We start from the raw sequence: 27793 nt of genomic DNA, 5'->3' as shown, positions 1-27793 counted from the left end.
GAAATAGCATCTTAGATTATTAAAAAATAAGCCAAGAGGAAATGGCATCCAGAAGATGTTAACACAAAGGACGAACACCTTAGCTGTTGATGAGTAGTCAGAACAAGAACACAAATAAATACATTACATTGAAAAAACTCCAAAGACTGAATGTTATTTCTTGTTTGTAAAGACAGAAGCATGACAAAGTCAAGGAGAATGTTAAGTGTTCCTGTGTTCAAACAGAGACCAAAATTAGTCATAACAAAATGAAGTTCAACTAAGGATTCTTAACTGGATCTAAACAGATTCAGTATCACAGCAAACATTAGTGGGAAATTTTTAAAGTGACACCTAAGAAACATTAGTGACTAAAACACCTTTTCATCAAATAAATTAGTTTTTGTCTTTCCCTCTTTATCTAAGCAATAGGTCTTGGGGAAGGCAAGAATATTCCTTTACTCAATGGCCTTAACACCAAATTAAGCAAATTCTTGTCTTTCATGATATGCCAACTTTGCATGGAGAACACTATATATCCATGACCAATGTTGTATGTTTTATCACCTACACAAATACACACACACACACACACACACACACACACACACACACACACACAAAATAAAAAAAAACTGATTTATACTAATCTAGCCACTCTTGTGACTACTCCAAAGATAGCAACCATAAAGGAACACTGCAGAAGTACTATTTGTTGTCAGAGAATAACGGGAGCCCGAGGATCCACAAAATAAAAGTACCCCTGTCATTGCATAGTGAGCTAACAGCTTGCTCCTGTGAAGACATGAAATGCAGCAGGAAGATGCTGTCAACTTACCCTGAGGTTCTTAAGCATAGTCTTAGTAATCACCACCAATGAAATCTGTGTAAGAACATTTTGTTGGGTGTGTTCATAGCTTTAATTTGGGAGTTGGAATACTTTTTCTCTAAAGAGTCGGACAATAAGTATTCTAGGCTTTGTAGTCCACCTTCTGATACAACTTCTCAACTTTACCATTAGAACACAAAAGGAACTACAAATAATAAACTAATAGACTAGGCTGTCTTCCAATAAAACTTAAAGTTACAAAAACAGGATGGAGGCTAGATTTGGCACACTGGTCATCCCTTAGCAACCCAACCCTTGTAATCAATCTACACTCAAAATACTCAAATACTCAAAAGTTCAGAACCTTCAAACATCTGAGAGACATAAACACCCATTTGAGTACATCACAGAGAAATTCACTCTTCTTTGGTTTACAGCCCTACAGTGACCTAAGACACTGCAACAGCACCAACTATGGCTTGTTCTGTGGTTACTACAAATGGCCCCTCTTCTGAAACCATAAACTCTCACTATTTATTGGTTTGACAAATATCTCTCACAAGACATGGTAAGTTCTAGATAGCCCACTGATTATTTACACAACCAGCTGTCTTTCAATTTGTTTAACTTTCCTATTTTCTATGTCCTAAGCATCAGTCACTGAGCATTCTCTTCGTGCGTACAATAAAGAATTTTATTCTGGAACAATTTCCCACTACTCTCAATCAGAATATTCTATCCAAAACTCAGAATCATAAATAAAACTCAAGAATACCATATGAAGAAAACAAACATTAATAATGGGAAGGAGGGTATATATGGAGGCCAGAAGTCGGTATCAGGTGTCATCCTCAATTGCTTTCCACCTTATTTTTTAAGGCAGGGTCTCACTGAAGCTGAAACTCGCCAATTCAGCTAGAATAGCTAGCCAGTGAGCTCCAGGAATCTGCCTGTCTCTGCCTCCCCAACATGAGATCAGAAGCAAGTGTCACTGTGCCTGGCTTTATTATAGGTGCTTGGGATCTGAACTCAGATCCTCCTGCTTGCCTCGAAAACACTTTACCCACTGAGCCACCTCCCAAGCCCTGCAATTCTAAGTCCTTAGGATCCTACTGAAGGCCCACCCTAATATATTCCAATACAAATGGAGGAAATTGCTCTGCCAGTAGATGGTGGCACTTGCCATTTCCAATCTGAGGCTACTATGTGTAAGTATATTTTCAGATGAACCTATTTCTATCCTTCCCATTCTTGATATAAAAATATTCTCTCCTCACCTTCAGTGCTAATCTTTTCTTTTAAATTTAATCACAATCCTTACCACTTACTTGTTCAAAGATCTTTCTCACCACTTAATATGTTTGAGTTTTGTTTGGGTTTTTTTTTTTTCTTTTCAGAATTGTATTAGTTTTCAATTGTTTTGTAGCATATGCCACAAATTTAGGGGGTTATAAGACCCCTCATTTATTACTTTGTATTTTGCAATGTGGCTGGACTCTCTTCAGTGTTTCACAGATTGAAATAAGGATTCCAAGAGGATTACATTCCTTCCTTGGAGCTATGAAGGAGAATCTGCTTCCAAGAACATTTAAGTGTTGGCAGACTAGAAGTCCTGTGGTTACAGGGGTCAGGTCCTTACTTCTTTGCTGTTTACGCATTGGGGGAGAGGAGTACCACTCTTAGCTACTAGAATACATGTCCGGTCCTTGCTGAGTATCCCTCCATCTGCAAGGACAGTAAAGAAAAATCTTCCTCATAGTGCATCAGACAAAAGCCACACTAACAACTATTTACAAAACCATTTTATCCATGCTTCCTGTTGAAACAGCTGAGGATCAGTATCTTGAAACTTGTAGACATTACCTGATGTCACTGGAACTATCATCAAAGAGTTCACTGCATGGCTGGGGACTCTATTCTTCTGGTCTTCCAGGGGTCCACAGCCACACCTTTGTTCTTTTTCTCCCCACCACACTTTTGGAAGTGATTTGTTAGAATCGTTTTCCACCTAGGTAGACTAAAAATTAAATTATCCAGTCTAGTCTTTTGATGAGGCTTTCCTTAATTTATCTTTCTCTCGAGATTTCACGTAATCGACAAAAAGAAAGCAGCACCGCCTTCACTTTGCGTAGAAACATCTTCCACCATGGACCAAAATTCAGCAGTAAACATTCCTCCACATCAAATCCACTCCACACATAGAATCTTTCTACCAGGAACCTCAATATACGTCTGTCTGTCTGTCTGTCTGTCTGTTTTTGAAAAGCAGTCTTGCTATGTGGCCTAGGCTAGCCAAACTCACAATCCTGCCATCTCAGCCTTTCAAATAGCTGGAATTATAGGAATGCACCACCACACTAGGCTTCAGGAATCAATTTTAAGTGTTCTGTGTAGGCTAAATCCAACAAACATAATCTTTCTTTCCTACAGTCTTATGCCATATAACTTACTCAGAACAATCATCCTTTTACACTCAAGAGTTCCCATGTACAATCAAGGGAAATGAAGACTCCCGGGAGACTGAGAACTCTCCCCACAACAAAAGCTACAGATGCAGCAGTTCCAAAACTCTGTTCTATGGATAACGGCATTGAACAGATGAGTATAAACTTAGGATGTTGGGAGCCAAACTTCTTGCTGCTGGAAAAATGAATTATAAACATTGAGCTAAGAAAGGCTGTGAGATTTATTAGAATCAGATCCATCCATATCAACTCGTAATTTTTCATATACTTTGTTTTGTTTGCCTCCCTCCTTGGTCTGTCTTCTAGATATAAAAGAAATGACAACCCAGTGACAATGAATACAACTAGTACCCAGATCTTGATTTCTAAAAGGAATCCCTTATCAAAAGCAGCCATGGGGGTTGGGGAGAACACTGGAGAGATGGCTCAACAGTTACAAGCACTTTCTGGGTTCTAACCCCAGCATCCAAATGACAGCTCATAAACTGAAGTCTACAACTCCAGTTCCAGGAGATCTGATGCCCTGTTTCGGTCTCTGTGGGCACCACGTACACACATGGCACACAGACAAACATACAAGCAGCAAAACTTGTAAAACAAATTAAAATAAATCAATAAATAAAGGTATCATGGCTACTGAGCCTGGTGGTTCACACCTTTAACCCTAGTGCTCGGTGGATGAAGGTAGATCTCTATGAGTTTGAGGCCAGCCTGATCTATATAGTGAGCTCCAGGAAAGACAGAGCTACAGAGTGAGACACACTCTCTCATAAATAGATAGATAGATAGATAGATAGATAGATAGATAGATAGATAGATAGATGGATGAATAAACAAATAATAAATAAATGGATGAATGAATGAATAATTAAAGAAAAAAAAACAGGAGCCATAGGTCCCTGAAGAAATAGAGAATTTCAGAACAAGAAAAGCACAAAATGAGACTAGAACTCAGTTTCACCAGAGTGTAGGAAAGTAACCCGACTCCCCACAATGATACAGATATATCAAAAGGTCAGAATCTAACATTAACAAGTTTCTATTACAAAAAAAAAAAAAAAAAAAAAAAGGTTTGACTCACAAAATGAAAAGAAAATACAACATACATCAAATCATTGTGTGTATTTTTGTAAGAGTTTTGACAGGGACAGGTGGGGGCGGCACAAACCTTTGATCCTAGCACTCCAGAAGCAGAGGCAGGCAAATCTCTGAGTCCACGCCAGCCTGGCCTACACAGAGAAATGCTGTCTCAAAGACCCAACTTAAAAAAAAAAATTTAAAAATAGAGTTCTATCTATGACTGAAGCCATAGTTGGGCACAGTGCTACCGTTTGAGGCGGAATGCTTGCCTAGCATGTATGGGGTCCAGACTTGGCCCCCAGCATCATAAAAAGAAAAGAAAAACATTAATTTAATGTTTAAGGAAATAAAAAATATACCTAGAATTCACAGTTATTTTAATAAATATTAAAAATTTTACATCTTACGGAAAAGAATTTACTACTAAAAAGACATGACTAATGTATTTGCTCTCCAAGTAGTAAGGGTAATTATTTGGAATGGCTAGACACCAAGAATGACTGGCTGTGTATTTAAAAATAAATACAATCTCTTTGATAATTCAGCTAGTAGATTAAAGGGCTATAGAAAAAAATAAAAATAAAACCAAATACAGCTTTTAAAACATTCTACCCCTAAGGTTCTTACGTCTCTTCTACTCTCCACAAGGGAAGTCTACTTATGAAAAGGAAATCTCCCCCTAAAAGGTTCAAAGATTTTAGGATCCCCTGAACCAGCCCACTTCAGTTTAGTTACATAACTAACAAGAAAATGGCTCATACTTGCTTTCTGTTGAAAGGGACTGAAGGCAATGATGGAAAGAAGAGAGGCCCTAGATGAATTCATAAAAGAAAATAAATTAGATCATATAACTAGAGTATATGACTATTACAGTAAGTATTCACTTATTAAAAACCTACTAAAACACCTTTGAATTTAACTTCATAAAAAGTTTATTGGTTAAGAAGTTCAAATTTATTGAATTATAATGACTTAACAGTCACACATTTCTAGGCTCTATGCCAAGACGTCACATATGAACCCTAAGTACAACAAGTGCTGAGAAGTTGAAAGTAACAGAGGAACATATTCTGTGACGGTAAGAAATGTGCCCAAATTCTGGTTTCGGATAAGTATATTTCATTATTCTGTGACCATGGTTGTTAAAAGAGCAATTTCGAAAGGTTTAATTAATTACAAGGTGCCTCCTGGTTACTGCTGTCCTACTTTTCTAACTACCTAAACCTGCAGAAGTGATATCCCATTTTCCTAGATAATCAGCAAACGTATCTCAAAACTCAAAAACCTGATGTTCTCCAAGCCAGGGTCTCTCTCTGTAGTCCAACTGGCCCAAACCCATCTTCCTCCAAGTGCTGGATTTGCGGACACACCCCATCACAGAACTTGATTTTCACAAAATATCTCATGGGGAAATCTAACACATGACAGACATGAATCTGCCCCTGTCACTTCTATCCTGCAGGGATGACATGGTTGCTACCTCTTGAAATCAGATACATGTGGTTACCCACAGCAACCTCACAAGACCGGGGGCTGTGGTGGTATTGTGTTCCCCAAAATATTGTGCACGCTAATAAACTTATCTGAGGTCAGAGAACAGAACAGCCACAATATTAAACATAGAGGTTAGGCAGTGGTAGCACATGCCTTTAATCCTAGCATTCCAGAGGCAGAGATCTACCTGAACCTCTGTGTGTTCAAGGATACAGCCAAGCATGGTGACTCACGCCTTTAATCCCAGAAAGTAAGCCTTTAATCCCAGGGAGTGAGGCAGAAAGCAGAAAGATATATAAGACATGGAGACCAGGAACTGGAAGCTTTTAGCCTGGTGAAGCTTTTAGGATTTGAGCAACAAACAGTTCAGCTGAGATCCACTTGGATATGAGGACACAGAGGCTTCCAGTCTGAGGAAACAGGATCCACTGAGGAACTGGCAAGGTGAGGTGGCTGTGGCTTGTTCTGCTTCTCTGATTGTCCAGTATTCACCCCAATACTTGACTCCCAGGTTTGATTTTATTAATGAGAACTTTTTAAGATTCTGCTACAGGGGGCCATTAACATCTCTCATGGAGGAGAGTAAGGGCTCCTGTGGCAGAACACTAACTGGACAAAGCCCTCCCATTACTGAGGCTATGTGAGTGGTTCACAGTTTCTGGGGAGGGGGAACTTTTCTTTGATAGTAGAACCTCTCATAAATTGCCCATTTATCCTGTAACCTTTTACCTATGTCCCAATTAAACCCACTGGTTCAACAAGTGAAATCTGAGTGAATCTTTTCTTTGGTCTGTCCTTGGTGTCCCGTCTGGAGAGGGAGTCACTAATTCACATCTTCCCAGGAGAAGTTCATGTAACACCTCTATGCAATCCACTTCTAACCCTGAGGTATATGCATATAACTTCTAAAACTGTAAAACACACAAAACATGGCTCCAAGTCTTAAGTGAGATAAACGTTCCGACATTCAGAAGTGTTTTTCAGACAAAGTAGACATTAAAATTGAAAGTCAACAGTAACTTCGAGTAGAATTACAAATTATTTTTGGTTTTTATCCATTTTTCTATCATCAATACTCTAGGCTTAGTTTCCCCAGTGCTGGAATTGTGGCCATGTGGCACCATGCCTGCCTTTATAACCTGGAAGTACTTTTAAAGTACGTACATATATATTTATAATTCATATGTGAATAAACACATAAAATGTAAAGAAAGCAAATAACAAAAAGGCTGTGTATGGTGGTCCATGCCTATAATCCCACATCCCAGGAAGCTGAGGCAGAGGACTGCTATGACTTTGAGGCCTATCAGAACTACAGAGTGAGACCCTGTCTCAAAAGACAAGCAAACAAAAATAGTCATGAAATAGCTCAGCAGACAAAGGTGTCTACAGCCATGCCTAACACTGTGAAACTGATCCCCACAGATAGAAGAGAACCAAGTCCCTAAATCTGCCCTTTGACCTCCACACATACACAGTGGTACCACTGTGCCCACAGACTTCTCTCTCTCTCTCTCTCTCTCTCTCTCTCTCTCTCTCTCTCTCTCTCTCTCTCTCTCTCTGTGTGTGTGTGTGTGTGTATGTGAGTGTGTGTATGTGTGTGTGTTACATAAATAAAATATAATAAAAACTTTAAGCCAGGCGGCGGTGGCGCACGCCTTTAATCCCAGCACTCGGGAGGCAGAGCCAGGCAGATCTCTGTGAGTTTGAGGCCAGCCTGGTCTACAGAGCAAGATCTAGGACAGGCACCAAAACTACAGAGAAACCCTGTCTCAAGAAACCAAAAAAAAAAGTAAATTTTTTAAAAAATTAAAAAATAAGGACTTTAAAATTGTAAAAATTTAACACTATAAGTAGAATAACCTGTTGGGCAGTGGTGGTGCACACCTTTAATTCCAGCACTTGGGAGGCAGAGGCAGGGGGGGTCTCTTAGTTCAATGCCAGTTTTGGTCTACAAAGTGAGTTCCAGGGCAGCCAGGTCTGTTACAAAGAGAAACCCTGTCTCGTGGGTAGGAGGGAATCAGATACACTGAACCTGATGGAAAAGAAACTCAGGAATAGTCTTGAATGCATTGGCACAGGAGACAACTTCCTAAACACCACCACCATCATGTAGACATTAATATCGACAATTAATAAATGGGACCTCAAGAAACTGAGACGCTTCTGCAAGGCGAAGGACACTGTCAATAGGACAAAATGGCAGCCTACAGAATGGAGAAAGATCTTCATCATCCCCACATCTGACAGAGAGCTGATCTCCAAAATATAAAGAACTCAAGAAACTAGACATCAACAACCAAATAATCCAATTGAAAAACAGGGTACAGATCTAAGCAGAGAATTCTCAGAATTGCAAATGGCTGGGAAACACTTAAAGAAATGTTCAACATCCTTAACCATCACAGAAATGCAACTCAAAATGACTCTGAGATTCCATCTTACACCTGTCAGAACAGCTAAGATCAAAAACACAAATGACAGCTCATGCTGGAGAGGATATGTAAGGGGGAACACTCCTCCACTGCTGGTAGGAGTGCAAACTTGTACAGTCACTTTGGAAATCAATATGGTGGTTTCCAAGAAAACTGGGAATTGATCTCCCTCAAGACCCAGCTACACCATCCCAGGGCATATACCACAAGGACACTTGCTTAAATATGTTCATAGCAGCTTTATATGTAATATCCAGAAACTGGAAACAACCTAGATGCCCCTTAGCAAAAGAATGGATGAAGAAAATGTGGTACATTTACACAGTAGAGTATTACTCAGCTGTTAAAAACAATGACATCATGAAATCTGGAGGCAAATGGATGGAACCAGAAAAAAAATCATCCAGAGTGAGGTAAACCACATCAAGAAAGATGAATATTATATGTACTCACTTACAAATGGATATTAACTATAAAGTACAGGACACCATGTTACAATCCACAGACCCTGAGAGGCTAAGTAACAAGGAGGGCTCAGGGTGGCATGCATGAATCTCCCTGGGCAGGGGAAATAGAATAGATTTCAAGGGAGACATGGGAACAGGAAGGATCCTTTGCGTGCCCACGCGGGGAGGGGGGGTGTTGAAGGGAGAGATGACTAGAATTTGGGGGCATTTCAGGGACGAGGTAGAAACCTAGTGCAATGGAAACTCCCTGGAATCTATGAGGGTGACCCTAGCGAAGACTCCTACTAATGGAAGATACAGAGCCTGAAGTGGCCATTCTTCTGTAACCAGGCAAGCCTTCCAGTGGAGGGACTGGGACACCAACCCAGCCACAAACCTGCAAAACCCTTCAACCTACAATTTGACTTCCCTAAAGACATGCTGGGGTAAAAGTGGCAGAGAACGTGTGGGAGTGGCCAACCAATGATTCAATAACACTCTACCATTAAACAAGACTGAACCTCTCCACAATAGAGAGGCATTTCTCCAGGTTCAATGTGGGGCAATCTGAAACACGCTGTCAACTTAATCTAATAATTCACCTAAAGCAAGTAAGTATATTGCAGACAATTTTCCTCATTCATGTTTTATGATCTAAGCATGCTAAATTAGCGTATAAATGAACTCCGGAAAGTCTCTGGTCATACCTTCAATCATTCAATACATAACTTCATTTGATATGTGTCTGTGTTTTTAAGAACAGCTTGTTTAATTTATATTACTGATTCATTAACATTGAATTCATATCAATGGCAATTTAGCTTGTACATAAATGTAGCTTGGCTAACACATACAATGTCTGTATAATACACACTACAGACTTGTGCTGAGGAACACGAGACAGCACCACAGTCCTTTCAACATTATGTTGGGGAATCATTTTAAACAGCAAAATCATCAACAAAAAGCAAGGGAGGAGCATGCGAGGGTGGGGGACAATATTTAAAAACCCTAATTACAACCTAAATCCTGAAACAGGAAAAATAATAGTGTTGTCTTATTCAAATTCAATTTTTGGCCACTCTGTGTAAACACACATTCACATATAACCATGAAAGTGCAAAGAGTATTGATTTGGGGGCTACAAAAAAGTTTAAGCAAATATTGGGTGAGTTCATAAACACAGAACCCATAATTATGATATGAATTATACTACATTAAACAAATTTCATACAAGAGTTTGACTTAGGTACAAACCATGAGAATTGATTTACAAGAATATGGTAATTGAAAGGATAGAAAAAGTAAAAATAAGAACTAAAATGAAATATTAAAATTCTGCATTAAGCTGTGTTGCTGGAGGGCTTCTCTCCAGGTTCCACCAAGCCCCGCAGTCCCACAATCCAAGTATAAAATAATCACTCAGACACTTATATTACTTATAAACTGTATGGCCGTGGCTGGCTTCTTGCTAACTGTTTTTATATCTTAAATTAACCCATTTCTATAAATCTATACCTTGCCACATGGCTGGTGACTTACCGGCGTCTTTACATGCTGCTTGTCCTGGCGGTGGCTGCAGTGTCTCTCCCCCCTTCTTCCTGTTTCCCCAATTCTCCTCCCTCCTTGTCCTGCCTATACTTTCTGTCTGGTCACTGGCCATCAGTGTTTTATTTATATAGAGCGATATCCACAGCACTTCCCCTTTTCTTCTTTTTTTTAAAAAGGAAGGTTTTAACTTTAACATAGTAAAATTACATATGACAAAACAATTATCGAGCAAGAATTACAGTTACAATATTAAAGAAGATGTCCTATCTATCTTATATTTGTGAGTTTAAGGTTTTATATCTGACTTATCTTTTATCATAACTGAGGAAATTACAACTATCTAGTCTTCAACCACATCAAAGACCTCAGAAGTATATAATATTACCTGAGAAATGGGAGAAGGATGGCGTGAAACCATTAAAAGGTAAACAGGTGGGGTCCGCGCAGTCCGCCCGGAGGATTCAACCCGGCAGTGTGAAGTACCGTAAGGGAAAGTTGAAAAGAAGCGGAAGGCTGAGGCAGAGAGACACTGCAGCCACCGCCATGACCAGCAGCATGTAAAGACGCCGGTAAGCCACCAGCCATGTGGCAAGATATAGATTTATAAAAATGGATTAATTTAAGCTGTAAGAACAGTTAGCAAGAAGCCTGCCACGGCCATACAGTTTGTAAGCAATATAAGTCTCTGTGTTTACTTGGTTGGGTCTGAGCGGCTGTGGGACTGGTGGGTGACAAAGATTTATCCTGACTGTGGGCAAGGCAGGAAAACTCTAGCTACAAAGTTGGGCATGGTGGTCTAACACCTTTAATCTCAGCACTGGGGAAGCAGAGGCAGGCAAATCTCTGTAAATTCAAGGCTAGCCTGGTGCATATAGTAAACTCCAAGACAGCTAGGATTACATAGAGATACCTTTTAAAAAAAAAAAAAATCAAAACTGCATTAAACATATCCACACACACTTTATCTGTGGCAGATGGCATTATTGTCCCCAGTCTATCATCCCTTCTTATATCCAAATTTCTGCAACTTAAGATTGAGTTCCTCTCACTAGGGATCAGGACCTACTTTTCTATTCTACTGATATCTATCATAGTCATGGATTTACTTTAGCTGATGGAAGATTAGTAGAAATGATATAAGAGAAGATTTAAAATGTACTTCCAGAATTCCTAAGTTTCTGCCATCGCTAGAAATTCAGATGCTAAAAAAACATACAGTTTCTATTCACTCTTCATAGAACCCAGTCATCAAGTAAAAAGTCAAACTGCACAGAGAATGCTATACTGAGGAAAGTCCAGCAAGAGTGAGAACTGGCCACGGCGACCACCACACTGGAAGGAGTAGACAGAGAAAGCAAAGGCATGATGCAGAGCAAGAGAGCAGGCATTAAACACACATCACACAAGCAGAGTAGGGCTTAGAGTAGACAGGGGGCAAAGAGAGACAGAGACACAATGCAATAGCACTCGAACTGTTACCATCTGAGGGAGGCCCAGCGGACACCACCCTGAGCAGAAGAACCTCCCGCACAAACTACTCAAGGCATTACTGTCTTCAGCCAATAACCTTTAGGATGAATTATTACATGACAAGTGAAACTACTTGTTAGTAAATGTGCTGACCAGACAGGATAGGGTACTATAACCCCACACTCAGGAAGCTGAGGCAGGCCAAGCATGAAGGAAAAAGAGGAGGAAGAGAGGGAGGGGAGAGGAGTGTAGGAGGGGAGAATGGGGAGGGAGGGAGAGGGAGGAGGGAAGTGAAGGAGGATGGAGAAAAGAGAAAGGAAGAAGGAACAGAGGAGAAAAGGGGAGTGGGGAGGGAAGAGGGAGAGGAGGAGGAGGGAAGATAGTAGGAGTGAAGGAAAAAAGGAGAGCAGAAGTCAAATTCATTAACACACAGCTGGGTGCTTACCTTGGTGTTGGCCATGTCTACAATATACTGGTCTCCTTTTATACATTCCATTACTTCAAAACCATCTCTGTCAATCACCTTGGCCTGTGAGCTTCCAGATACAACAAGAATCATGTCTCCTGTGTTACTGTATTGTAGTGACTTGATCTGATGGCTATACAAAAGAAAAAAGAACATAGTCTAGTGAAACACAGAGCTTTTTTTTTTAATACTTTTGCTATATTTAGCATGGTCAGGAAAGGAAATGTTATACAACTACAACATTAATAATTCCGAAAAGCACAAAATCATCCTCCCAAGCTTTTTACAACCTCCACAGCAACTTGCTAAAATCTCCTAAGACTTACACCTTCAATCCAGCCAACTGCTGCACCTTCTGGCTATTTTCCAATAACCTTATTTGCAGAACTTTTTAAAGCTATATCACAGTTATGTTATGTTATTTTTTAACCACAATGCTTTAAAAACAAGAAGAAAAAAGAAATGAAGATATTTTCTCTCCACTAGGTACACAAGCCCCCTACTTCACTGGAAAGAAAATGGATTTAAGCATTTTGTTGAAGCCAGTTATGAAAGGCTCTGCCAGCCTAGCCCACAGAATGCTTGGAGATAAAACCTATTTCCACCTCAACAATGGCCACAAAGTATATATAAAATTCCAGGTCTAGAATAATTATGTATATGCAAACATTCTAAAGTCAGAAAAATTGGAATTCTCCATTTTTTCCCACAGGCTTTTTCAGATAACTGATAGCCAACCTATAATTATCTGCTTGTTGAAGGAATATATATAATTTGAAGTATTTGTGGGTGTTTTATAGCTAATTTAATTATACATGATTTTGTTGTTTCCTCTTTGTTTTGACACTATACTCCAAACTTGAGAGCCTGACCCTTCAGCTCCTCAAGTGCTGGTGTGTAACATCACATTCAATTCAGCTTAAACAACTCAAGATTTTAAGAAGAAATAATGAATTATAAAATTGTTATAGAATCTGAAAAAACAGGGTTCTAAAATGTCATTTTAAAAACCTAACCTCAGCGCTAAAGAAAGCTATCATCTGAAAATTTTTAATCGGTTAAGTCTGTCACCATTGTTTATAAACCACATGTGTCTCCCTCTCCAAATTTATGTGTGACGGGCTTAGGAGATGAGGCCTTTAGCAAGCAATTAGCTATAAATGAGGTGAGCTTTTGCTCACTAAAATAGATTTCTCCAGATATGATTAGAAAATGTAGGGTTGTCTGGGCATGCTCAAGACCCTGTGTTCAGTCCTCAACACCATAAAAATTAAATTAAATGGGCAGCGGGGAATTCCAGGAAAGATGGCTAGACAGCCAGGAAAGATGGTGAGTGAGACAGATGCTGCATCCCTCGGAGGGAGGCTGTGAAAGACAGTGTCAGAATAAGAAAAAGGTGTCTATTCCAAAGAGAGAAAAACAGACCGAAGACATACGTAATGCACAGAGAACGGGAAAGAGTGCCTGGAAGGGAGAGAAAAGCAGAGACCAGGAACTCCTGTAAGAAAACAAAGCTGACATTCCAGGTTTTGTAAGTTTTGAAACTTTCATAAGCACGTTGAGATACATCCTCAGTGGGACCCAATCCTACAATTTCATTTGTTCCATGTGTAGCTGTGGCCACAGCTGGTGACAGAGTCTACTCCCAGCTTCCACAGAGCAGCTTGGAGGGGAAGGGAGGACAACACAGGGACAGGACACCGAAGGCAGAGTGAAAAGATGAGCCAGATGAGGGACGCAGTCCTCAGGACAAGCCCACATCCCCAGCCAGCCTCAAACCCAGCTGTGGATCTGGTGAGACCGTGATCTTCTTTGGGCAGATGGATCTTGACTGTAGAGAAATCCAGTTTTGTCATTGTATATGGCTCAGAGGGCAACAGCCTAATGCTATCTTGAAAGACAACTTATTTCATTAGAAACTGAGCTACCTGGGCCAACAACACAGCTTGCCAGGTGAAAGCGCTTGCTGCCATGCCTGAGAACCTGAGTTCACCCCAGGACCCACACTGATAAAAGAACAGAATAGATTTACAGCAATTTGTCCTCTGACCTCTACACACATCATGGTATGTAAGTGTGTGCACATATGCACACACACAAATGTAATAAAAATTTTTCTTAAAAAGCTACTTTGATGATGTCCTGAAAGGAAGGAACCACCAAAAGTAAGGGAGCTTCAAAGTGAACTGTCATAGCCCTGGGTGAGGGAAAGCCCAAGAAGACTTTGATGCAGGTGGCAGGAAACAAGGCTGTGTTAGTTTGAATGTAACTGGACCCCATAATCTCAAAGAGAGTGGCACTATTAGGAGGTGTGGCTTTGTTGGAGGAAGTGTGTCACTGTGGGGGTGGGCTTTGTGGTTTCCTATGCTAAGGATACCACCCAGTGTGTCAGTCGACTTCCTGCTGCCTGCAAGATGGAGGACTCTCAGCTACTCCTCCAGCTCCATGTCGTCCTACATGCCATCATGCTCCCCACCATGACAGTGGACTGAACCTCTGAAACTAGAAGTGAGCCACCCTAATTAAATGTTTTCTTTACAAGAGTTGCTGTGGGCTTAGATGCAAGATTGTAAAACATCAGTAGCGAACTTCTGCCTTCCGGGGTCCTCCCATTGTGCTGTAAGCCTGTAATTAAGACCTCCTACCCCCTTCAAGAAATGACATTCGACATTTAAAATTAAATATATATGTGTGTGTGTGTGTGTGTGTGTGTGTGTGTGTGTGTGTGTGTGTGTGTATGAATAATGTGAATGTAGGCCGGGCGGTGGTGGCGCATGCCTTTAATCCCAGCACTTGGGAGGCAGAGCCAGGCGGGTCTCTGTGAGTTTGAGGCCAGCCTGGACTACCAGGAGAGGCGCAAAGCTACACAGAGAAACCCTGTCTTAAAAAAAAAAAAAAAAAAAGAAAAGAATAATCTATGAATACCACAAATGTGATTAATATCATGAGTGTAATTTAATAAATGAATGAATGAATGAATGAATGAATGAATGAATGAATAAATAGAGTTGCTGTGGTCATGTTCTCTCTTCACAGCAACAGAAATCCTAACTAAGGCAGTGGCCCAGGCAGGATAATAAAGAAAGATGGCCCCGCACTCAGTAACCATGAGAGATGTCTTCAACCAAGAGGAGCCTGAGAGCTTGACAGCCCTCAGCCTGAAGCTAGTGGGGGAGTCACCTAACTGTTGCTCACTGTTACAGAGCCTGAGAACTCTGACATTGTAGGGTACACATGACACCAGCAGCAGCATCCCTCCAGCATGGTGACTAGGACCTCAAGAGGTCTCAATAGTATGAAGACAGGTCTTCCACCTCTAATCACCTCAGTGATGTGGTTCCTTTCCTTACTCTGGACACACCTGGAGGAAACACTAGACATGTTGGAGGGGTACAATCTGGAATGTAGAAGAGCCAGCCCAGCCCACAGACTGCAAAGCTGAGCAAGGCCAACAGGAGCCATGGTACACAATAGAGAGCTACCAAGGTAAAGATGCACTAGAGGACATCAGATGCTGTTCACAGACTCAGCAGTAGATAAACCACACAAACAAGAGTCCTCAAGGTCAGTGACCCTCCCCCACTACTGAGTACAACTGGAGTCTCCAGTCTCCAAGGACCTAGGAAGCAGCTCTCCTGCCACATTTGTTTACTGTTGTGATCCTGTTTTCTTTGTATTGCATGTTAGCAGGGCTTTCACTTTACTGTGTTTTTAGTTATTTTAAGCTGTGTGTGTGTGTGTGTGTGTGTGTGTGTGTGTGTGTGTGTCTGTCTGTCTGTCTGTCTGTCTGTCTGTCTGTCTGAATGAACGAACAAACAAATGAACGAAGGAAGGAACGAATGAATGATATAGAAATGAAAGGGGACCATGAGATCAAGCGTCTAAAAGGAAGAATAACAAGTAATGGAGCACGTGTGACATGAACACAGATGGAATGCCCACTTGGAGGGAAGTGAACCACCAAGACAGGTGGGAACGGGGGTACGACAGTAGGAGAAGTCGAATAAAAGCAAAATCCAAAGAAATAGACGTGTAAAAATGTAAATGTCACGATGGTCCTATTACTCTGCCTGTTAACAAAAAATTAAATCAAAATCTAAGTAGATTTTGCCAGATGATGGTGGCACACACCTTTAATCCCAGCACTCAGGGAAGCAGGGACAGGTGGATCTCTGTGAGTTCAAGGACAGCCTGGTCTACAGAGAGAGTTTCAGGACAGCCAGGGGCACACAGAGAAACCTTGTTTGGAAAAAAAAAGTAAGTAAAGTTTAATGAAAGTAAAAGAATATTAAAAAGAATAGGCATTGACTTTCTAGGAAGAATGTAAAATTTAAATAAAAAATTTAATAAAAATATTTTGAAGACAAATGCATGCATATACATATAATAAAAGAAAAATGTATGCCCACAGGTACCCTTCTCTTAGTAAAGAGAGCTCAAAGCAAGTATGAATGAAAGACATATAACTGAACAAATACTTAATACACAAGTACATAAAGAACTCTGTTAGCACAGGCACTGCCATTGTCTTTGGTTGTCTACTATAACTACATGGATAAGACCCTACTGCAGGCTGCAGGACACAAGGGTATCAATCTCAAACTAACCAGGAAACTCTCGCCCTTCTGGCTACTTTCAGAGTGCCAGAAGGTGCTATGCCAGATGTTAGGAAAGAAAAGGTATCAATGGCCTTACCCAGTGCTAGACCAACCCATCAGGGAAGATGTCACTACTGGTAAAATAGTGGCATGACTGTTATGGGAGTCACCACCTGCCTTCTGATTGGATCTGAGGCCTGCTCCATAGAAGGGAACTCATGCCCAGCAGAGTAAATCCAGTCAAAAAGCGAAGGCTACAAAGTTCAGGGGCCCTAGAGAAAACCTATTATTGGTTTGCTGAACAGGCATGAGGTCAAACTGCCTTTGAAATACTTATGTTAATAGCCATAGATTTGTATAGCTCTTAGCCTTGGTCAGAGAAGATTCTTTGTACAATGGGTAGCAGTTAATACGGAGACTCATAATTGGTCAAAGTGATGAACAGGGTAACTCTAAATGCTCAGCTATAGATTGATCATATATTCCAACCTCCTCCTGTCCAGTGCTTAGGAAACATCACAGAGGGAGCAGAAAGAATGTAAGTCAGCAAATGGAGAGGAGAGCTGTAAGGTAATGACTTCTGGGAATGATGTGGCTATTGCACACGTCAGCTTGTGACAGTAGTTGTAGCTATCTGTGTAAGACCTGCACAAGATGAAGACAGTCAAATTCCAGCAGAGATGGCAGAGGGGCCCCTGAGGGCCAACCACTAGTGGGGAAATTACTGTCAGCTGATGCAGCGGAGAGAGACTCACTCTCCTTTAGGAACGTGGCTGCTGGTAAACTGCCTATGCCCCATACACAGGTAGCATCAAAAGCAAATGGTCTCAGGGTTATTTTACAGGCAGAGAGAGACAGAGGAAGAAGGAAAAGTCATTATCCGAAATATTCAATTTCTCTATCAAACATAAAAATGAACAATTTTTCTGAGTTCTTTGTAAGCCAGGAATGGTGGCAGATGCCTTTAATCACAGCACTCAGGTGGCATAGGCAGGAAGATCTCTGTGAATTCAAGACCAGGCTAGCCCATCCAGTAAGTTGCAGGCCAACTAGAGCTACCTAGAAAGACCTGTTTCAAAAGAATTTTTTAATTAATTTTTAAAAGCTGTTTGTAATAGTTTCCTTTATGAATGTAAGTACAGACATAAAAATTCATTAGATACCTTGTTTTATATTAATAGACAAATTCCAAATAAAATAAACATGATTTTAACAAAATTCTAGCTTATTTGGTCCCATTAACTAAGTTTATGACTCCAAAGCTTAGTAATGTATCTATATATGCTAAAAGTAACTATTAACTTGTGATTTTTGTTTGTTTGTTTTTTGGGGTGTTTTGTTTTGTTTTTCCTGAAACTCACTCTGTAGATCAAGCTGGCCTCCAACTCACAGAGATCCACCTACCTCTGCCTTCTTAGTGCTGGGATTAAAGGTGTGCACCACCACCACTCAGCAATTTGTGATGACTTTATCTTCTGATAAAGAAAGAAAGAAAACAGAATTTACAGAAGAAAAAATAAAATAAAATAAAATTCATGTCTATCTGTCCAGAGATCAAGAGAGTTATTATTCTATCTAGTAGCTAAGTCATGTACCTGCTTGAAAGTGCTTTTCTGTAAAGAGTAAGAAGGAGAGGACATCTGACCTCCTCCTCTGCCTCTGCATGCTCACACTGATACACACACATAAAAATAAAACAGTGTGTGACCAGAAGAGATATTTCACCTCAAAGTTCATCATCAACATGTCAGAGTACGTAAGGAAGTGATGCTCTAAACCAAACGCCTGTGGGAGGCAGGTCTAGAAGCAAAGGCTGACCTAATGCTGGGACCTGCAGGGAAGAAAGTACCTCTGGACTTAGGGCATCCTTTGTAAACTACAAGGAATGAGAACCTTAAGGAGGTTCCATCCTGGATGGCAAAATTTCAATGTATTTCCCTAGAAGGCACCCTCTGGCCTTACACTGAGGTCTGCCCATAAACTATAAAATTACTTGTTTGAGACTGTGTATGACTTGTTCACTTATTTTCTCTCAGCTCCAAACCCGCCCTTCAGTCTCTGCTCTGTAAAAATGGAAATGAACCCTGGAAATACTTTTTCTTTGCCAATCGGCATTTGTTAGGACTGTTAAGTTTCATCAGAAGGTACTAGAAAGACACTGGAGGGAGTGTCTAGTGTGCTCCTCTTGACATGGCTTTTCCAGTGTCCGGCTCCAGAAACATGTGCGGTTTCTCCACGTCAGGTTCCTGGAGTGCACATTTGTCAACAACAGTTCCCTCAGTCTTAGAGCAGAGCAAGACCAATTTCTGGAAAGTTCTACCACCACAGACACATAGCCACTTCTCTTCATTCAGTGATCCACAGCCATGCACTTTCAAAAAAGGTCTGGATCTCAACCTCAGAGGCTCCCCCTTGAATGCTATATGTCCGCCCAAAGACAGGGGGTACATCCTGTATATGCTGTGCATATTCTTTACACTTCTCTTTTTACCATCAGTCTTCCACTTTTCTAAACTCTGATTATAGTCAGCAATTCTTATTAAAGTGTTTCTGGTCAAATTACATCAGATTTCTATATCCTAATAAGACTCTGACAGATCATATTTAGGCAATCAATCAGGAACTGAGAAAATTATAGTCTATTTAGACCAACTGGATTTTTTATATATAAACAAAATACATCAGATCTTTGATAATTAGACATTTGAGACTGCTCAACAAAGGTCTCTAAAGTATGACTGGAAACACTTATTCTTGCATGGGACAAATCTCTGTTATTCTCCTCATGAAGTACTAGTTTTCTTCAATCCAGTCCTATGTGTTATCACTGTTTTCTGATGATTAATTTTTGTTTTCAAAGGGAAGTCAAAATCTTAAAAATAGCAAAATTTAAGGAGTGGGAATAGAAACAGGCAGTGACTCCATCTCTCTGGCTAACCACTCTACTAAAATGCTGTTTACATTCAGGGGGAGACCTAAATTTTCAGCAATCTTCACCAGTATCATTTTGCTTTTTAGCTAGAAAGGAAAACGTTCCCATTTTTTCATGTGCTCTCTGTAGTCTACTTTGCCCATGCTAAAATGAAAATGTCCAGTACCAACCTCATCATTCCTGCCCCACTTTGCTCTTAATTCTGCCAGCCACCGAGTTAAAAGGACGGGATTAGGACTCATTAGACACAGTCCTAAGGAGAATTAAAGGGCTTGCTCAAGGGGTAGAACATCTGCTCCTCAAATTCCTGCCTATACAACTAAGATTCCGATCAAAGAGGAGAGGGGGAAAGCCAATCTGACAGTGAGCTGGAGTCATGAGGAAGTGAATGTTCTCTCGGGGAGTAACTCTGACACCAGGGGATGGCTTAGTAGCATTGCACAATTCTTTCTGTGAAGTTATTCATGGGGCAAAGTGGGAGTATATCAGTGTAAGTGAGGGGAGTGGGAAGGTGAAGATTGAGGATCCTTTTAAGTACTTTTTGCTTGGCTAGCAGAACAAGCTGGGACATGCAAGACAGATAAACACAGCTGTCTGGGGCTGTCACTTGGGGCTCATGAGCCAAGGTGTCCGGCTGTAGTGAAAAGTGCACCGGAATGTGAGTCAGAAGTCTAGAGGTCCAAATCCTTGCTCTGCTAACTAGCTGTATGATGATGAGCAAGCCCTTCTGCTTCCCGTCATCTTATTTTATAGAAAATCCACAGATGGGAACAGATGGCAGACTAGACAAAGCTGTTCCTGAGCCACACCACTCATATGTTGCCTGGGTAATTCTGCTGAGTACTGGTTTCCTCCATCGAATAAGGGAAATACTAACTTACAGGATTGGGACAGGGTTTCAAAGACATATTTCATACTGGTAATGGAGAGATGGCCCAGTGGTTAAGCACTCTGCTCTTCCAGAAGACCTGGGTTCAATTCCCAGCATCTACATGGTTCCTTAAAACCATCTGTAATGCCAGTTCAAGAGGATCTGATGCCCTCTTCTGGCCTCTGCAGGCACTGCGCTCATGTGGTGCACATGCAGGCAAAACACCCAGATACAATATTTTTTTAATTTTTTTTTTTTTTGGTTTTTCAAGACAGGGTTTCTCTGTGTAGCTTTGCGCCTCTCCTGGGACTCACTTGGTAGTCCAGGCTGGCCTCGAACTCACAGAGATCCACCTGGCTCTGCCTCCCTAGTGCTGGGATTAAAGGCGTGCGCCACCACCGCCCGGCTATTTTTTTAATTTTTAAATGTTAAGAGAATAATATTTAACTTATAGGATTGAGATAAGGGTCTAAAGATATTATATGCTGGAGATAGAAAAATGGCTTAGAGATTAAGAGCACTGGCGACTCTTGAAGAAGACTTGGACTTGGTTCCCAACACCCACATGGGCAACTAAAAATCATCTGTAACTCCAATTCCAGGGGATCTGACACCCTCTCTGGCCTCTATAGGCACGAAACACACACTTGCTTCATACACATACATGCAGGCAAATATATATAAACATTCATTCAAAATTAAATAATAATATGAATAAAGGTATCTAGTAGAGACTTGAAACAAGTAGTTACTTATATTACTTCTTAATTTCCAAAGAGTAAGACTGTACTGTTACAGTGTAATCACCCCTCAATTCCCAGGAAGGAATGACTCACTGAACACTGCAATTACCAAAATCTACAGATGCTCAAGTCCCTCACACACATGGTTTTCAATTATTTTTTTTTTTTTTATTAGCAGTTGACTAAATCTGTGGATATGGAACCTGCAGTCATAGAAGGCTTACGTATTCAACATGTATTATCTAGTGCTGGGAACAGACCAAGGAAGTCAGAGATGTGTGGTACAACAGCAGGTTTCTATAGGATAGTGTCAGAAAACACCAAGCCAGACCACATCTTTAGGTGCTTTGAGGAATTTTTAAGAACAGATTCACAACAGATTCACTATGGCATGCCAAAGTCCAACCACCATATTCAACTGTTATTAACTAAATGAGATATTAATGCATCTTCAAATTTCTAATTGACAAAAAAGAAGGATAAATCATTAATATGTTAAAAGACAGAATCAGGAACTGGGATAATGATTTAACAAATTTAAGACAATGAAATCAAATGAAATATGTAAATAGATATTTCACCTTTGAAAATGCATTAGGTGCTGAAGAGATGTCTCAGCAGTTAAGAACACATATTGCTCTCAGTATTCATGTCAGGCAGTTCACAACTCCCTGTAGCTCCAGCTCCAGGGTATATATCTCTGACACCCTCTTCTGGCCTCCGTGGGCTCCTACACTCACACAAGCTTACCTTGGTACCTATATTTCCAATATTCACTGGTTATGTGCAGTGACTGTCACATTGGGTGGGGAATATAATACTTTCCATAGCACAAGAGGTTCTATTTGCTGGCTAATGAGATATCAAGAACAGATCATTAGATTAATTGCCCTGTGGGTGTGTTCAAAAGAGGAGATGCAAGACAGAGGTAAAGACAGAATAAACCCAAGTGATCCTGAGTTAGGATGAGAGGCACCCTATGACTCATATTAGCTTCATACAGAGTCAGGCAGATACAAAAGTTACTGATGTATGACATGCATAGATTAGTATAGAAACATGTATTTTCTAGCTTAGTCTACCTAAAGGCAGTGATACACCAGGACAACAAACATTGAGAATCTCTATCTCAATTATAGTATTATCCTCAATTAATAAGCTTAATTTCAGAAATTTTCATCTTTGTCACTTTTTCATAAATAAAATTTCTGAAATTAAGTTTATTAAAAATTTTTAAAAATCAGCAAGACCTTGTCATTTAAGCATATATAAGTGTGTGTGTGTGTGTGTGTGTGTGTGTGTGTGTGTTCTACCTCTTTTCATTCAAAGAGTCAAGAAAAACTATGCTTCAGTGTCAATAAGCATTCCATAATTCATATTTTGTCTCTAAATACCATTGCTGCAAAAAGAAAATTGAGCTTCTTAGAGAGGCACTAATTCCAAGACTCAGAAAGAAATACATCAGCAAGTCTACATTGTGCTATCTCAGAAACTAAATCAGCTTTTAAAGACATATAAATTTATGTCAACTTATAGTTAGTGACGGCTCCCAGTGGACAAATCTGGACAATTTAAACCCAAAAGGAATGGCTGCAACTAACTGAAACTCATGAAAATGTTTAAAATTAAATACTAAAAGTATAGAAAGTCAAAGAAAAGGAAAAATAGCTGTGCTGATGCTGTAGTTACTTTTCTATAGCTGTGACAAAACACCATGACCAAAGCAAATTATAAAAGAAAAATGTTTAATTGAGCTAATGGTTTCAGAGGGCTGGAGTAGGTGGTGTCAGAGCAAATGCACAGCAGCAGAAACAGCTGGGAGAGTGCATCTTAATCCATAAGCAAGGGCAGAGAGAGTGCATCTTAATCCATAAGCGAGGGCAGAGAGAGTGCATCTTAATCCATAAGCGAGGGCAGAGAGAGTGCATCTTAATCCATAAGCGAGGGCAGAGAGAGTGCATCTTAATCCATAGGCGAGGGCAGAGAGAGTGCATCTTAACCCATAGGCGAGGGCAGAGAGAGTGCATCTTAATCCATAGGCGAGGGCAGAGAGAGTGCATCTTAATCCATAAGCGAGGGCAGAGAGAGTGCATCTTAATCCATAAGCAAGGGGCAGAGAGAGTGCATCTTAATCCATAGGCAAGGGCAGAGAGAGTGCATCTTAATCCATAGGCAAGGGGCAGAGAGAGCTGACTGGGAATGACGTGGGCTGTGAACTCTCACATCCATCCCCAGTGACACACCACTCCAACAAGGCCACAGTTCTAATCCTTCCCAAACTATCTCAGGACCAAACATTCAAACATAGGAGCCTATGAGGCCATTCCCATTCATACCACCACAACCAATAAGAGTAGTAACTCATTGTTACCACTCCCCTTGGGCTGAAGTGGATATAGTGAAATAATCAAGCACTGCACTTCCACTGCCTCTGAAGTAAGAACTGTACTTCAGGATAACCAAACAGTATCAGTAAGTGAGAAAACCTCTTCTTTTAAAAGGAGTACCACACCAGAACCTGGAAATAGCTGAGAGATGCCCCTCAATCGAAGGATGGATTAAGAAAATGTGTCACATATACACAATGGAGTACTACTCACAAAAACGACATCATGAAATTTTCTGGCAAATGGATGGAACTAGAAAATATCATACTGAGTGAGGTAACCCAGATTCAGAAAGACAAACATGGTATGTACTCATAAGTGGATACTAGAAGTAAAGCAAAGGATAACCAGACTACAACCCACAGCTCCAGAGAAGCTAGCTAACAAGGAGGACCCTTAAGAGGGACACATGGATGGCTCTGAGAAAGGGAAATAGATGAGATCTCTATGAGTAAACTGGGGGTAAGGGAAGACAAATGAGGGTAGGCAATGGGGGATGAGAACATAAGGGAATGAGAGGGTCAAGCTGGAATAGGAATGGAGTGGGAGAGCAATGAAAGAGATATCATGATAGAGGAAGACATCATGGGGATAGGGAGAAACAGGGTGCTAGGGAATTTCCTAGGAATCCACAAGGATGACCCCAGCTTAGACTACTAACAATAGTGGAGAGGGTGCTTGGACTGGCCTACTCCGGTAATCAGATTGGTGAATACCCTAACTGTCATCATAGATCCTTCATCCAGTAACTGATGGAAACAGATGCAGAGATCCACAGCTAAGCACCAGGCTGAGCTCCAGAAGTCCAGTTGAAGAGAGAGAAGAGGGATTCTATGAGCAAGGGGCATCAAGATCGTGACGGGGAAATGTAGAGACAACCAAACCAAAGTAGTGGGAACTCACGAACTGTGGTCCAATAGCTGTGGAGCCTCCATGATTCTAGACTAGGCCCTCTGCATAGAAGAGACAGTTGTATAGCTTGACCTGCTTAAGGGGCCCCAGCAGTGGAATCAGGATCCATCCCTGGTGCATGTGTGGGCTTTTTGGAGCCCAGTGCTTATGGTGGGACACCTAACACAGCCTTGGTGCAGGGGGAGGGGCTTGGACCTGCCTCAACTGAAAGTACCAGGCTCTGCTGACTCCCCATAGGAGGCCTTACCTTGGAGGAGGTGAGAATAGGGGGTGGGCTGGAGAGGGGAAGGCTGAGGGGCGGGAGGAGCGAGGAGAGGAGGAACTGTGGTTGGTATGGAAAAGTAATAGAAAATTCCTTAATAAGAAAAAAAGAGTGCTGCTAAGTTATAGGCAAAATGACAGATTTAGAAAATCATCAATACATAACCTTCAATGAGATCAATAATCCAGACAGCAAACATCAATGGATAATAAGTTCATCAAGAAAAATAATAGTTATTTACATGTTACCAATTTTTCTTCCACAAAGTTTCTGTTAAGTGAAGTATAAAAATTATTTTTCAAAGAATAAATAAATCATTTTTTAAAAAGTTTATGTGTGGTCTGCCTGCATTACATTTGAGCCAGACATGGTAGTGCATGCCTTTAATCCCAATACTTGGAAGGCAGAAGAAAGGCAGATCTCTGTTAGACCAGGCCAGCCTGGTCTACAAAGTGAGTTCCAAGACAACCAGGGCTACACAGAGAAAGCAAAACAAGCAAACAAACAAAAAACAAAAACAAAAAAACACTTAAAACAAAGAGATTCCTTCATTAGTGTCAGTAATACCAATTTAATTTAGGGATCTATCTAAATATTCTAGCCACTAACACTAAAGCAGTATGACAGTACATGACACTCAGTGTGCTATAGAATGAAGTGTAATCAAGCCTTTACTCTTCTCTAAAAAATATTGGGTAGTAGACAAAGGGGTAACATAATACCACAAGGAGGCAAAATGCTATAAGCCCATTTATAGTTAAAAAAGAAAGCCGCTAATGGAAATACCACGTTAAGCCCTTTTGGTACAATGCTAACTGACCAACAAGCAGGATGGACTACTGCTTGAATACTGGCCTGATGTATACAATACACAAAAACACATTATAAGCTGGGCAGTGGTGGCACATACTTTAATCTCAGCACCCAGGAGGCAAAGGCAGGGATATTTCTGTGAGTTCAAGGCCAGCCTGGTCTACACGGTGAGTTCCAAGACAGTCAGGGCTACATGGAAAGACTCTGTCTCTAAAAACCAAAACACCACCACATTATACAGCATTATTTACTGGAATATTTTAAAGTAAAGCAAGGAACAAGTTCTAAATAGAAGTATGTTTTTAAAAAATGATAGAAAATGCCTTTAAAACAGAGGTCAAGGTCCAGAAGATGGCTCAGTGGGTAAAGGTGACTATTGCCAAGCCTGAAGATCTGTGCTAGATCCCCACGACCCACAAGATGAAAGTTGTCCTTGTTCTTCACGTGTGCACCATGGCACATGCATCTACACACATAACACATGCACACACACATACATATATATGGAGGGGTGTGTGTGTGTGTGTGTGTGTGTGTGTAGGAAGCTAAGGAAAAGAAATGTATGGTTTTATTTTCATTTAATAATGAAATTCAAATGACAACAGCATTATTATATCCAAATATGAAAAAAAAAAACAAATATGGAGCTATTAATACATACCACTCACAAGGCTGAAGGGATCGAAAAGCCTTGAAAGAAGCATCCATTCCAGCAAAATCCCAAAATTTAACATCGTAGTCATATCCTCCAGTGACCAAGCGGGCACCTGAGGGATCCAAACCCAAAGCAGAAACCTGTTCAAAAGAAGCAAACAAATGAACAGCGGAAGACTAGTTACTATCCCAGCCCCATTTCTAGTCCCCAGTACCACCACTATCAGAGAGGCACTGCACCCATGCACCATCAGCCAGTGCTACTTCTGAAAGGCAGTGATGGACAGCATCCTCCACGTTATTTGACTTTATTTTAAGAATTATTTATCTCAAAATAAAGAAAAAATATCTATGTGTGTGTGGGATGTTGGGGTGTGTGTGTGTGTGTGCGCTGCGCAAGTGTACATGTGAATGTGTGTTGGAAACAGGCAGATTCCTGGAGTTTATTGGCCAACCACCCTAGTCAAATTGATGGTTCCAGGCTAGTAAGAGAAGATAAAGAGCAACTAAGGAAGTTGCTGATGTCAGTCCCTGGCTTCTATGTGTACACATACCTGTACATGTGCAGACCATGTAAACCAATTCATTCATTCTCATTCTCTCCTTCTCTCTCAAAGCTTATATAACTCAGATCAGTGTGGAGCACACACCTTTATTTCCAGCTCTCAGGAGGCAGAGGCAAGCAGACCTCTGTGAGTTCCTGGACAGCCAGAGCTACATAATGAGACCCTATCACTGTCTCAAAGAACAACAACAAAAAGAGAAAAATTCTGGGCAGGGCAAAACGACAAGACGATGAAGGTTTGTTATTGAGACGTTTTTTAAGGTAGCTATGGTGTTTTGTTCCAGATGAGCTGTTTTCTTGTTTTAGGGGTAGGAATTGGTTTGGGGGGTACTTAGGGTTTTTGTTTTGTTTTGGAGTTTTTGTTTTGTTTTTTGTTTTTGTTTTTGTTTTTGTTTTTCGAGACAGGGTTTCTCAGTGTAGCCTTGACCTTCCTGAAACTAGCTCTGTAGACCAGGCTGGCCTCAAACTCACAAAGATCCACATGCCTCTGCCTCCCGAGTGCTCGGATTAAAGGCGTGTGCCACTACCACCCGGCTTTTTGTTTTAAGACAAGGTCTCAATAGGTAGACCTAACTGGAACTCAACCTGACATGTTCCTCCTGCCCCTGCCTCCAGTGTGCCAGGATTGCAGGCGTTAACTCCCATGCCTGGATTCACAATGATGCTATGCTATAAGAGCTAGCTAGCATTCAGACATAGCAGGATCGCTGTCAGTGCTATAAACATTATTCCACATAAACCAAAGGGTATGAAAAGTCTGTAAAACAAAACTCAGGCGGGACAAAGTAATCTGCCCCAGATAGAGAATGTATCTCCTTCCACGGACTAAACTAATCCTCAA

The 27793-nt window shown here is 40.8% G+C and overlaps 1 protein-coding gene across 2 annotated transcripts in view; it reads right to left on the bottom strand.

The window, feature by feature from the left end:
• The window catches only part of Wdr70 (WD repeat domain 70), a 241147-nt gene that overhangs the window by 157684 nt on the left and 55670 nt on the right, over positions 1-27793 (bottom strand). For both annotated transcript variants that reach the window (XM_076551820.1, XM_076551819.1), the window contains 2 exons: positions 26395-26528; positions 12195-12348 (listed from right to left, as the gene is read on the bottom strand). In XM_076551820.1, coding sequence (XP_076407935.1) covers positions 12195-12348; positions 26395-26528 — 288 coding nt within the window. The remainder of the gene's footprint in view (positions 1-12194; positions 12349-26394; positions 26529-27793) is intronic.

Source organism: Peromyscus maniculatus, chromosome 15, assembly GCF_049852395.1.
Source record: "Peromyscus maniculatus bairdii isolate BWxNUB_F1_BW_parent chromosome 15, HU_Pman_BW_mat_3.1, whole genome shotgun sequence".
Taxonomy (NCBI): Eukaryota; Metazoa; Chordata; class Mammalia; order Rodentia; family Cricetidae; genus Peromyscus; species Peromyscus maniculatus.
The sequence above is the reverse complement of the archived record's forward strand: the minus strand, read 5'-3'. Positions and strand labels throughout refer to the sequence as shown.